General features: G+C 32.5%; 2 protein-coding genes across 3 annotated transcripts; one reads left to right on the top strand and one right to left on the bottom strand.

Moving 5' to 3' along the window:
• Positions 1–8,051: 8,051 nt before the first annotated feature.
• On the top strand, positions 8,052–9,904 carry LOC111908305 (DNA-directed RNA polymerases II, IV and V subunit 11). Of its 2 annotated transcripts, XM_023904128.3 has the most exons (6): positions 8,052–8,172; positions 8,321–8,368; positions 8,690–8,753; positions 8,862–8,951; positions 9,027–9,201; positions 9,658–9,904. In XM_023904128.3, the coding sequence occupies exons 3-6, from the start codon at positions 8,701–8,703 to the stop codon at positions 9,688–9,690; spliced, it is 351 nt and encodes a 116-aa protein (XP_023759896.1). In that variant the 5' UTR covers positions 8,052–8,172; positions 8,321–8,368; positions 8,690–8,700; the 3' UTR covers positions 9,691–9,904. The 2 variants fall into 2 exon arrangements, with proteins under 2 accessions (XP_023759896.1, XP_023759897.1); XM_023904129.3 differs by lacking the exon at positions 8,321–8,368 and having other exon boundaries at positions 8,083–8,172.
• A 231-nt stretch (positions 9,905–10,135) lies between these two features.
• Positions 10,136–13,577, bottom strand: LOC111908291 (cation/H(+) antiporter 28). Its single transcript, XM_052766940.1, has 5 exons — positions 13,461–13,577; positions 11,794–12,786; positions 11,040–11,686; positions 10,837–10,864; positions 10,136–10,747 (listed from the first exon to the last, which is right to left on the bottom strand). Exons 1-5 carry the CDS (start codon positions 13,575–13,577, stop codon positions 10,136–10,138), a joined length of 2,397 nt encoding a protein of 798 aa, XP_052622900.1.
• Positions 13,578–14,228: the final 651 nt, after the last annotated feature.

Below are 14,228 nucleotides of genomic sequence, written 5' to 3'. Positions count from 1 at the left end.
TTAGATCATATAAGTAAGTTGTGTGTACCCACATGTACACCCAACGTACGAGATGGAATGAGAAACTCACTAAACGGTACCAAATGTGTAAACTCAAATAGGTTAAGGGCTAAAATGAAACACCTAATATTCATATGCTTCACATAACGACTGCTTTTATAACATTTTTCAAGTTTCAACCAACGTGAAACCAACAATTTCCATAATAAGTTACATAATCAAAATGATACATAATTTCATAATAAAATGGTTCTTAAATTCGGAAATCAATTATGTTATCATATCTAACGACATACATAATTCAATAAAAATGATTTATATTTTTGTAATAGTTATAAAAATATAATATATTGTTTATATGTCCATTTTCACTTAAGTTCATGATATATATATATATATATATATATATATATATATATATATATATATATATATATATATAACATCCCAAAAATACGGGCCAAAAATTTCATTTTTCAATCAATATTTAGTAAAATCATTTGTAAATAAACATTGTTTGATCAATCCATTTCATAACATATACTATGTCTGAAAACCAAAACATGTAATCAATCAAAATGTCAGAGTACAAATCCCAGAATGTCTCATGGTGCGGAAAACAAAAGCGTGTGTGTGATGCGCCGCTACCGCGCCAGCTCCTTCCCCTTGGCAGAAGAGGTACCTGAAACAACAACTGAAAACCGTAAGCATGAAGCTTAGTGAGTTCCCCCACTGTACCACATACCATATATCCACATAGCATACATAATGCCAGGAAATTCTGGGGCGACCGACTTACCCGGTACGGCCATTCTGGGGTGCCGACCTACCCGTGTCTAGCCATTCTGGGGTGCTGACTACCCATGTAAAGCCGTTATGGGGTGCTGACTACCCATGTCAAGCCGTTCTGGGGTGCTGACTACTCTTCGGTCCTAACGACCGAACCTCGGGGACTGTTTCCCCCTCCTACTACCACTAACACATATAACAGATCATATTGGCATATAAACATATCATCACATACTGTCAGACATAGTTGGGGTGTCTGACCTACCCTTCAGTCCTAACGACCGAACTCTACTACTAACACATATAACATATCATGCCAGCATATAACATATCAGGTAGTAGCAAACCTAGATGATATCACAAAGACAATCATCTAACATACAACTCCTACTGGTGGGCCGACATTGTGGTCGTAGACCCACCGCTACTGGAAGGTAACTCACCTCGTAGTAGCTGCTAATCTGCGTGGGAACTGTCTGTCTGCTGCTGCTGCTCCGGAAATCTTCCGGCTGTAATTTCCCACAAAACACTCAATCAAACACTGCTAACTGCTCTTGGGGTAAAATGACCGTTTTACCCCTGACCAAGACAAAGTCAAAGTCAACTACCCGACTCGCCGAGTTGGCTCGCCAACTCGCCGAGTCCCTATCCTTCCCATTTGACCTCATACCCGACTCTACTCGTCGAGTTAGGCGATGACTCGACGAGTTATCCTTCTAACTGATGACCAATGATCCTTCATCCGACTCACCGAGTTGTATGAACAACTCGTCGAGTTCGTCTTCATCCGAAGAACACTCTAGCCTGTGACTCGCCGAGTTGTATGAACAACTCGTCGAGTCTGTTCTTGAGGTAAGAAGATTGCCTTGGACTCGCCGAGTCAGGGCATTGACTCGCCGAGTCCCTTCATAGATGAGTTTGGCTTCCGATTCACTGAGTCCACCCATGACTCACAACTCCACTCAGCAAACACGAAAAGGGGAAAACTCAGGGACTCGCGACTCGACTCGCCGAGTCGTTCACATGCAATTACTATACTGTCACACCCCAAAACCACAAACGGCAGAAACGTTCAGGGGTGGAGGACGTCATGTACAGTATCACAACAGTGTAATATAATAAACAAGTAACAACATCATCCATAGCATTATAAGTAGAATTTCAATACATGTGTGTTCTTTCATAATGTACAACAATAAAATGAATAATCAAAATAAGGCGAGTCTTGTCTATGCTCCATCTTCTCAAAAACCTGACCACCGCACCTGTCTAACTGATGACATGAGAATACAAGTTATTTTGAAAGCGAGTATCAACTTTAAAGCTGGTGAATTCATAAGAAATTAAGTGTCGTTGTCTTGCTTATGAAAATCTGTTATGAAAGCCATGTAAACCTTTAAATGAAAGTGTTGAGGTAAGTATGAAATCTCTAGAAAAACCCTTATTTTCTTTAAGTATGAAATTTAGTCTTTTACCAAGACCCAAATGTTTTGTAAGTAAAATGATAGTTTTCCTTTGGTTGATTAGTACTAAAGTACTTAGTCTAACTCATCGTTTATGTGAATATATCACAAAATAAAATAAAGTAAAATGATGAATTTGTCATCTGTCTTTCAAATCCAAAATCGATTACCTCTACTGGAACTTCAAATGGAGGTATAAAAGAAGTTTTTATCATTGTGGTTGTTTTAATGGCATATTCAATGGTGTAAACTAACATTAGAGAGCCTAGTTTATTGATCATATTGATGAATTTTCGATTTTCTTATATTTTTGAATTAATTTTGTTAGGGTCCTGGATCATCACGAGAGCTAAAAGCTATTGAAATAGCTGTTGGGTTTACTAGTTTATCTTCTGGAATAGGGTTTCCATTTTGAGTACAAAACGAAGAGAATACAAGAGACATATGCCAATTTGCAGATTTAGTTAAACTTTCCTGCCATTAGATATTGATTGGGTTTCAGGTATTTTGTGTATAATTTCATAATTATCACCCAACTTTTTTTAGCATCAAATAACTTCATATTTATATAAAATTTGGATTTTTGACTATTTAGAGTGTTTATCCAACATCTAATTTTATATATTTAATTAACATTCACTTATACTTACACATAGTCGATATTTATAAATCTTTAACTAATGTTTTCATCGCAGACCAAGGAAATCCATCAATAATTGATATATTTATGAATCTTTAACTAAACTTGTCTGGTTGAAAAGTCCAACTAATCCTCAAACACAAAATTTTGATATTCGTATAAGTTTTAATATAATATATTAATATTAAATACAACTCATGTTTTGATTATCATTTTATAAAGGGTAATAACGGCTTTTCCTTTCATTTAAGAAAATAGTAGAGATTGCTCATGCCTCCTGTATTGTCTCATCCCATAGAACTCGGAGCAAGTGCTTAAAATCTTATATAATTTTTGTAAATTATTTGTTAGTTTTAGTGTTTTATATCTATAAGATTAACCGTTTTGTTGTTTTTTAGATATTGTGATGCACTCAACTACAAAATTTATTGTTGGACATAGTGATGTCATGGCAATAAATTTGTTTATTACAGTTGGACCTTTAACTCTTTGCCATCCTCCCGGTTCTTTTTGGAACTAGTTTGGTTGGATGTTTTTTAAACTTATCACAGCTTTTGTCACTTTTGGATCCTGGCGTTCTTTTAATGCTTTAAGAAAGTATCGAGATATTGTTTTTAATAGCTTCTTGAACTAGTTTTTATATCTTTTATACAAACCAAACCCCCCACTAACTGAAAAAGGAAATAATTAGATAATCAGTTGGAGTAAAGCTAAGGGTCTGTTTGGTTGGTTGGATGGAATGGAATCACAGAGGAATGGAATGAGTCATTCCATTCCATGATCATGAAACTAACCTCAATGAATATCTAAAGAGCAACTCCGATGCATACATTTGCTAGGAAAGCATTTTAAAATCTAACAAGCCATTTCCAACATTCTTCAATTCCATGTAAATTTCGAAAGCCATCAACTTTAGTTAGAAAGTTTTAAAGAAAATATATATTTTAATATTTTTAGTAATAAATAAAATATCTACATAAAAGAAATTTGAAACATAGTTTTCATTCCATTAAAGGCACTCAAAAAATATGCATTAAAATGCATTTTTTTGAAAATTTCTTTTTTCATATATTAATTTTGAAATTTTAAGGAATATTTTCAGAGACTTAAAAAAATAAACTAAATTAAAAAAACTATGAAATCCAAGTGTTGTTCCATTTTTAGCCTTCTTCATCCTCGTTGATGCTACTGCTTTTGACCTATCAAACCCTTCTCCTACCTTGCTCTTAAATGTCATTGTCATAATCATGGTTGCATATGCATATGTCATATATTTATGAATATGCATATACTTATAAATATGTCATATACTTATTCTTATGCATATACGTATGTCATGTACCTATTCATATGCATATGCATATACTTATGAATATGCATATGTATATATTTATTCTTATACATATGCATATGCTTATTCATATACATATGCATATGCATACGAATATGCATATGTCATATATTTATGCTTATTTATATGCATATGCATACGTATATGTCATATACTTATGAATATGCATATACATATGCTTTTTCATATGCATATGAATATGCATATGTCATATACTTATTCTTATGCATATTCATATAGTTATTCATATGCATATGTATATAGTTATTCATATGCATATGCATATGTATATAATTATTCATATCCATATTTCATATACTTATGAATATGCATATGCATATACATAAGCATAAGCATAATCATATATATTTAATTGCCTTATACATATACTTATTTTTATCCACATGCATATGCATACATTACTCTTATGCATATAGAAGCATTAAAAATGTATGTTTTCTTAAATGTGCATGTGAATATGCATATGTTTTTTTAAATATTCATATACAAAAAGAAAATGAACATGCATTAAAAATGTAGTGATTTGAAAAATTCTTTTTTTCGAATATTAATTTCGAAATTTAATGAATATTTTTGTAGATTTAAAAAATAAATAAATAAATAAATAAATATTTAAAAAAATTCAAATATATGAAAATATGCCTTATATTTCAAAATTAAGATTAAAAAATAAAAAAAATGCATTTTTAATACATATTTATATTTTTTAATGCATATATATATATATATATATATATATATATATATATATATATATGTTTTCAAAAAAATTTGCATATATACAAGCATATAATATTTTGTCAAATTTTTTTTGTAATCCTCTTAGATATATGTATTACCCTCTTTGATCATATTTCCCTTTATTGCTATTTGTCAATTTCCAACTTATTTTTCTTTCTCACATTCTAAATATCCAGATTTTGGGATGTTACACATATTCCCATAGTTATTCATATACATACGCATATAGTTATTCTTATGCGTATGCATATACTTATTCATATACATAAGCATAATACATATGTATTTAATAACCTTATGAATATACTTATTCTTATGCATATGCATATACTTATGAATATGCATATACATATACATAAGCATAATCATATGTATTAATTTGTATTATATATATACTTATTTTTATGCGTATGTATATACATATGTATATGTATAAGCATAATTATATGTATTTAATTGTCATATGTATATACTTATTATTATGCATATATATATATATATATATATATATATATATATATATATATATATATATTCATATTTATATGTATATGCTTACTCTTATGCATATATAGAGGCGTTAAATTTTTTATTTATTTATTATTATTATTTTTAAATATGCATGTGCATATGCACAAGTTTTTTAAAAATATGCATATACTCAAAAAAATATTTTTTTAAATATAAGGAATATTTTCGTTGATTTAAAAAAATAAAAATAAAAAAAAATAAATAATTTTTTTTAAATAAGTGAAGATATACGTTATATTTTGAAATTAAGATTTAAAAAAGGATTTTTTCAAAAAAATGTATTTTTAATGCATATTCATATGTTTTTTTTGTGTAAATATACATTTTCATATATATATATATATATATATATATATATATATATATATATATATATATATATATATATATATATATATATTGAATTTGTTTTAGATATATGTGTGTACATTAACATGTGAAATTTGATAGCTAAATTCATTATAGATAAAAAGTTTGTTGGTTCTCTCCCTCAATTTTGTTCCCTCAATCACTAACAAAACTTTTATTTATTGTAATTAATTTTGGATTACGTTGTTTAAAAAGGGTCAAGCACACCTCCTAACTTAACTAAAACGATTGATATTTATGGATATAAGTATATTTCGATAAAACAATTTGATAGACATGTATACCCTGTAAAACATTTAAAATATTGAAATTGAGGCTGTGAACTCACCCCAATCGTGTGGAACCGTTGATGTAGGGTTGAATCGTGCTCGGGACTCCGGGGACCACTCCAAGGGCAACAACTTCGAGAATATCAGAGAGAGTGATGTTTTGAAGGTGTGATAAATAAGTTTTTTTTTTTTTAAATATAATGATTATTTTCGTTGATTTAAAAAAATAAAAATAAAAATAAAAAATAAATAATTTTTTTAAATAAGTGAAGATATACGTTATATTTTGAAATTAAGATTTAAAAAAGGAATTTTTCAAAAAAATGTATTTTTAATGCATATTCATATGTTTTTTTTGGTGTAAATATACATTTTCATATATATATATATATATATATATATATATATATATATATATATAGAATTTGTTTTAGATATATGTGTGTACATTAACATGTGAAATTTGATAGCTAAATTCATTATAGATAAAAAGTTTGTTGGTTCTCTCCCTCAATTTAGTTCCCTCAATCACTAACAAAACTTTTATTTATTGTAATTAATTTGGGATTACATTGTTTAAAAAGGGTCAAGCACACCTCCTGACTTAACTAAAACGATTGATATTTATGGATATAAGTATATTTCGATAAAACAATTTGATAGACATGTATACCCTGTAAAAACATTTAAAATAGTGAAATTGAGGCTGTGAACTCACCCCAGTCGTGTGGAACCATTGATGTAGGGTTGAATCGTGCTCGGGACTCCGGGGACCACTCCAAGGGCAACAACTTCGAGAATATCAGAGAGAGGGATGTTTTGAAGGTGTGATAAATAAGTTTTGCATTGCCTTATATTTATATTTACTAAGTTCACTAAAGGGTTCAACCACGTGTTCATTAGGGTTTCCATGGTTGGTTCATAAGCAGGTTCAACATCAAGTTCACTAGAGGGTTCTATGCTTGGTTTAGAAACATAAATAGTAAGAGTTTCCACAATACATTTTTAACTATAAGACTCTTGTCGATACTAACTTCGTTTACTGAAACACGGGGAGGTTCAATAGCACCATTCATATGGTTGTGTCATTCGACTCCATAAAACAATCTTATAGAACAAGAAGAGAGTTCAACTAACTCTTTTATCACGATTTTTAATGGGTTAGGTGACATGGCGTGGGTATGAAAACTGGTATGCCATTTTTTTTAAACTTCTATTAACTTGTGTTTGACTATGCATGACTTAAACGGTTTACATCTTGGTCATTACCCAATGCAAACAACCTAAAATCCAAATCACTTAATGGCCATTTAAAGTGATAATACCTAAGCTTACCCTATTTAACAAACCCCAAATCTCCCATCGTTTCATGAATGACATAGATTTGAAATAAGTTAATATTAAGCAAATCCATATATTTTCACTTACCCTTAATGTATTTTCTCATAGGAAAGTTAGTAAACTCTCATCCACAGTGTAACCATATACTGAAAATGGTTGGTTTACCTACTTCAAAAGAAAAAAAGAAAAGGAATTACAACAATGTTTACACATAACATGAAATTACGAAAATACCCCTACCCGCTAGGCACGTGGAGTACTTAAATGGATAAAACAAATGATTAACTTTGATATGGAGTAAATGGGCAACATTTATATGTATAAATGATGATTTGAATTAATTATTAAAAAATAGATAAGTTGGGAGCTTGGACTAACCCACTTAGCTAATAAAATGTATAACAAGAAGATACACAATTTTATTCCAAACATATAACAACCGCGTTCAATAATAACAATAAAAAAAAATATATTGAAAAATAGAACTTCAACCATGGGTAAATCGTGTAATTTTCTCTATTATATTTAAGGTTGTATGAAATAGAGCAAACATAATTCCCATCTCCCCCTCCTACACCGTACTCCTTCCCATTTTGAAATACAACCCTCCTCCTCCACGGCTCGACTGCTAACCCCAGGTTCCTCGCTACTGAACTGGTGAGTTCTCTCCCTCAAAATCACACAAAAATTTGCCTTCACTTCTTTCCACAGCAGCGGTATTCGTTTTCCCCCTTTTTATATCTCCAAGCGTCATTAAATATCAGTAATTCGTTCTATTTTTCCGCTTTTCGTTTTATGCTTTCAGGCATTAGTTGCTCCAAATTGCGTTAACATTCTTCGTTTGTGAGTTGAGGTATTAACCTACATCCTTTCTTCAATTCTTCAAATTAACACAGAGCAAGCTTCGGTTTCGTGTTTGATTTGTTAACCCTAACAAATAGTAACTTCTTCCCATTTTTCAAGAAATCCAACTGGAAATTTGTAGATTTACTACTTAGTGTTTTTCAATTCCAAAAAAAGCTCTAAATCAAAGGGTTATTTTGTTACGAAATTGAACTTTAGGACCGTGATTCCAACTCTGGTGTTCGTAGCGGATTTGTCGATTCTCACGTATATCTTTAGATTTTAGAAACACAAATTGATTGTTCTCTTTCTCCCTTGTGTTACTTCCCAGAGGAAAGAACCATGAATGCCCCAGATCGTTATGAGCGCTTTGTGGTTCCTGAAGGCACAAAGAAGTAAACTTCTTTGTCCATATTTTCATACATATAATGATGAAATGTCACATTGATGATTGCACTCTTTATGCTCACTGTGTTTTCTTTGACAAACGAATGAATTTCTAGGGTTTCCTATGAAAGGGACACAAAGATCATAAATGCAGCTTCCTTCACTATAGAAAGAGAAGATCATACTATTGGAAACATCGTTCGCATGTAAGCTATCTTCTAAATCATACACTTTAATCCTCTAATTAAAAACTCCTATATAAATTTATATCATATGAACAGGCAGCTGCATAGGGATGGGAATGTTCTGTTTGCTGGTTACAAGCTTCCTCACCCTCTTCAGTACAAAATTATTGTTCGGGTTCACACAAGTAGCCAGTCTTCACCAATGCAGGCTTATAATCTAGCCATCAATGATCTGGACAAAGAACTTGATCATCTGAAGGCTGCATTTGAGGTATTTCTTTCTTTTTTATTCTTTCTTTTACATATAAAAAGTTAAATAGCACAAACGTTTACCTACATTTACATTTGCATTTGGATGAATTTGGGGTTAGCCATTCTACACTCTAACAAATATATGCTTTTAGATGCAATTTGAAATAAATGCTCACCAAATTGTTTTCTTACAATCTAGGTGTAGTGTAATTTTAAAAATTGTTTTCTTTTACATATAAGCTGTCAAAAGTTATATTAGTGTTTGTCACTACAGAAAATAGTTAAGTGACTAAATGCAAGAGATAGCAAACTATTTATATCTACTTGTGTATTATAGCATCTTATGGGCAACTTATTTTTGTTTCAATGTTTCTTAGGAAAATTAAAGTTTGCAAGTTTACAAATGCTTTTTTTTTCTTCTATTTTTTCTAAATAAAATGTATTTTTCATTTCTTTCATCTCCTATATTTTGTAGGCGGAGGTTGCAAGGGTTTCTGGGGAGTACTAATTGGGTTGATGGCATATAAGCTATCTTATTTTGGTATGTTACTTTGATGTTAACTGCAAGAAATTGGTGTTTTTCTTTTATCAATTTGCCCTATGTAGGATGTAAGTCAGAAAGTGGTATTGTTTTGGTGTCAATAGTGAATGCCTTTATGTGCAAAAAGTTTAAAACTTGTAACTTTTCCTTTTGATCTATTGATGCCAATATGTGCTTTAAAGGATGTGTTTGTTACATGGGATGCAACTAAGCTTTCTAGGGCTACATTTAGTGATAATTTGCATAGGTGATGTGTCATCTTTTTGGGTGGGACAAAAAATCAACAATTTTTGTCTCATTGATATCGGTCTCAGTATGTTACTTAAACTTCCACCTAAATTTCAACTCGAATCTTGCATTCTTCATTGCTACTTTACAATAATACACGAGAGCTGTATTTCCTAACTAATTTTTACATAATGGAGAATTCTTCGTGCAATCCTTGAAGTTTCCCTCTAAGTTTATGTTGTTGAATAATCAAAACCGAGGCTGTGGTTGAGAAATCCGGAGCCGAAAGAATGTCCCCGATTGGACCCAACTCCGGGCAAACCTCCCAATCATTCATACCCGCAGTTAATGTTGAGTTGACCCTTTCTCCTCTTCCCACAATAAATAAACTATATTCACCCTCTAATGACTTGATAGTTGAATACGTCTCACCGGAATTCAAAAGATACTTTTCCATATACGCAACATGTCCTGTAGCCACATGTCGATCATAAAACTCTGCAAAGTACTCGTCATCTTCCTTCATTTCTTCCTCGTATTCAACAGTGTTGGCTCGGGACCTTGTGATCCTTGATGATGTGTTGCTTCCGCTGGTGTCCAATACGAATCGTATGACGGTGAGTTTCACTCCTGAGTGTCGTGCCACTCGACCTGCGTAAGCAAGTGCTTCGCGATCGTCTTTGCCTGCGATGAAAATGATTGCGGTTTTGATACTTTGGGTTCCTCCTGTTAGTTGGTTTGACCCGAGACCTCGGTCCACTAAAACTCCAACCGAACAAGGTGCATACCGTAAAACCTACATGAAATGAGTAACCTTTTTCATGTCATTATTCAAATTCTTTAAGCAATGTGTATAAATAAATATGTAACGAGGCGTACAAATACATACATACTTTTATGCATTAGAAACATTCTACATTGTATAACGAGACACAATGTGCCTAATGTATGAGAACACACTAATAGGTATCATACGTATTGTATGATACATATTAATACGTATCATGCAAATTGTATGCATTAGGCACGTTCGTGCTTGTACTTGTAATTGTTAGGAACATTATATAGAGAAGATATGGTATTAGTACCTTTCTATTGGCACAATAATTATTAGGAACATTATGTAGAGATATTGTATTATTACCTTTCTATTGACACTTCGAAACGCCAAATGGTTGGCATTGAACTTGCCATCTGGTTGTTGGTTCTTATGGAATGGGAGGATGATTAACGAAACCAACATATCCTCTGCGAGTGTGCAAATTTCGTGATGCATTGTGGCCATTGGACATAGTGTAAGCGTTCTTTGTACATCAATCCCTTCACAATGGTCGTTTACATAAGCTTGTATTGTGTTGGTGATGTTTTCTCTCATCTCTATGACACCCGCATCTGTTATAGTCATCGCGTCCACTCCTTCTCCACGTGCCACCGTGGAAGCTACCGTTTCAGTTAACTCGATCAGATCGTTCACGTAAACTGTCATTTGGGGTTCTTCTGGCCCTTGTGAGATCTCCATGAAGTTAATGGTTGATTGAATGTTTTCGAGGCCATGAATGCATAATACTATTCGCAACTCATTTGATGGATTGAGCCATTGGAGGGCCATACGTTGTGTTGGTGACCGCTTTCTTGCACGTCTGATGATGCTCTTGACAACCATAGGGGCGTAGATGAATGTGAGGAAGCAAACCAATACAATAGCACTGCTATTTGAGGAACTAGATATATTTCTCTACATAAGCAATGAAGATATGGAATGCATGTCAAGACAAAGTTTTAATCATTTTAATCGTTATCTACAAAATTCCGTTTAAGAAAACACCAAAGATTCAAACTTACTTGCTCGGCTAAGAGAGTCATGAAGATGTGGAAGTGACCCTTGATACCTAGAAGTAACCCTACTGCGACCGAATCCTGCCAATGAAACCCTAACATGATCCCAGAAATAATACTGCCGAAAACTTTTCCACCTACTATGATTGCAAAAAGAAAAGCTATGCTAGCCCACGTGAACAAGTTATGACTTTCGAATTCGGAGAAGTCAACTTGAAAACCAACCCAAACCATGAATACCGGAAAGAACAATAGTCCAAAAAAGTACTTAACTTTACCGGTCAACAACTTCGATAGCCTCCCATCACGAGGCATCACGATTCCGGCCAAAAACGTACTTAGCATCATGTTGAAATGTGCTATCCATGGCGAAAGACTGCAAACGAATACAAGACTAGCTATTGAGACAATCAAGTGTGGACCCTTCATTAATTTCCCTTGTGGGTTATGACTATCCACCCATGTCATAAGAAAGGGTATACATTTAGCTGCGAGAATCGTCTGAATGACAAGAACCGCAAGAATAAGAAGTATATCTCTAACTTTTCGAAAAGCAAAATCATCCAACGGATCGAAAACTATGTACCCTAGGGTTAGCATAATAATGGAAATAAGATCGGATATGACAGCAGTCGAAATCAAGAACCGCCCTATATCAGATTTCCCAATCTTGAGGTCGTTGATGATACGTGTGAGGAGGGGGGAGGCGGTTCCCGATAAAACAAGCGAGATCGTGACATCAAACGCAATACTAGGCTCGTAACTTAAATGTAACATCGGAGTTATGAAAAGTGATAGTAGAAAGGTAATTAGTAACCCTGTACATGCCACTTTGGCTTCACGAATGGGTATCCGAACAAATATGTTAGGATCTATCTCAAGACCTATAACAAACATGTGGCAAATCATCCCGAACTCTGCTACATAACCGAGGGCCGTATTTGCGTCATCGTTGAAGTTCTTACGTAGAAAGGGTAGGTTGCTCAAAAAGAATCCTACCTACATCCAAAAAAAATGTTATTGTAATAAATTACAATAATAGAAAGCATGAATGTAAATATACATTTGAATTAATCGAAATTATAAACATTTGGGCTGTTTTTTTAGACTTAATACCATTTAATCTGAACAACAATTTACTTAATATGTAAAGAATGACTCAAGGGATTAAGTGAAAAAGACTTGCTTAATGTGTTAAGATTCTAACCTTTTGACTATATTCTCTTCTTTTTTCCTTCCAAATCCTCTTATATTAAAATCGATGAATATTATAAAATTTGCTTTTAGGTTTGTAAGGGTAAAATGTTATATCAACTCGTTGGGACACTTATCACTTTGCCCATACAAACATCATTATTCATTAGTAGTTCATTCATGCATGGGAAAAAAGATACTCCTTTGTTGATTTAATGAACAAAAACAACACCAACACTAAATCATTAAAGGTTGGATAAACATTCAAACACCCGGAAGTCGAAAAACTACAACAATATACAAAAAAACTCATTTATAAACATATGTTTATGTTTTTAACTAATTTGGTTTTTAGAGATGCCCAAAAGACATAAAGATGATAAAAACAAATACAAACGAGAAAGACACAAGAGAGACATTACAATGGCTTCGGAAATGATGCGGGGTTGGGAGTACGGGCGTAAGAGCATGTGCAATACACTGCACAATGCCAATGTGATGATAAAAATCAACATATTGAACGCGATATTGGCCACTTTCATGACCGTTACTTGGGTGCATCGTGGGTCGTTTGTTGTACGATCTTCTGTGTCCATATTTGATGTTTTGACTCCAAATTTGATCGAAATAGCACATACTATCACACTTTTCTTGAATCCATCGAATTGATCCCAAAAAGATTATTGAAACAAGATGAAAACGATTGAAATTGAAGGGTAAGATAGGATTGGAAGAAGTTAGGGCCATGATGAAATTGAAAATAGGAAGAGAGAGTGATGGCCTCATGAATGATAAATATGAGAGAATCTTGGGAAGAGAGTGAAGCTCCATGTTTTTCTATAATTCTATGTGTTATTAGTAACTTAGATTCTAAATAAGACCATCTTTTGCTTTTACATCGGATGAGCCACTACTTTTTTGAAATTATTTTAGTACACTATTGTTTTTAATAATACTACCCATCGATATAATCTTTATTGTTAAATTTCCGTATTTATGTAGTGGTCATTTAACTTTAAGATTTATGTATTTTTCATTTATTTTGTTGTAAAATATTTTAATAAATTAAATTTACATTATTGTATAATCTATATGTAGAGTTTAATGGAACAGAATTGAGTCTATTTGACAACCGATACAAAATCTAGAATTCTATTCCATTGAATTCCATATTAACCCATGTACCAAACGAACTTTTAGTTATTTTAATGATAGTTTTCTAATCAAGTAGTTTCACTCCTTATATT

The sequence above is a fragment of the Lactuca sativa genome, chromosome 1 (assembly GCF_002870075.4).
Source record: "Lactuca sativa cultivar Salinas chromosome 1, Lsat_Salinas_v11, whole genome shotgun sequence".
In the NCBI taxonomy this organism is placed as follows: domain Eukaryota; kingdom Viridiplantae; phylum Streptophyta; class Magnoliopsida; order Asterales; family Asteraceae; genus Lactuca; species Lactuca sativa.
Note: the sequence above shows the minus strand (reverse complement) of the source record. Positions and strands in the feature narration are given on the sequence as shown.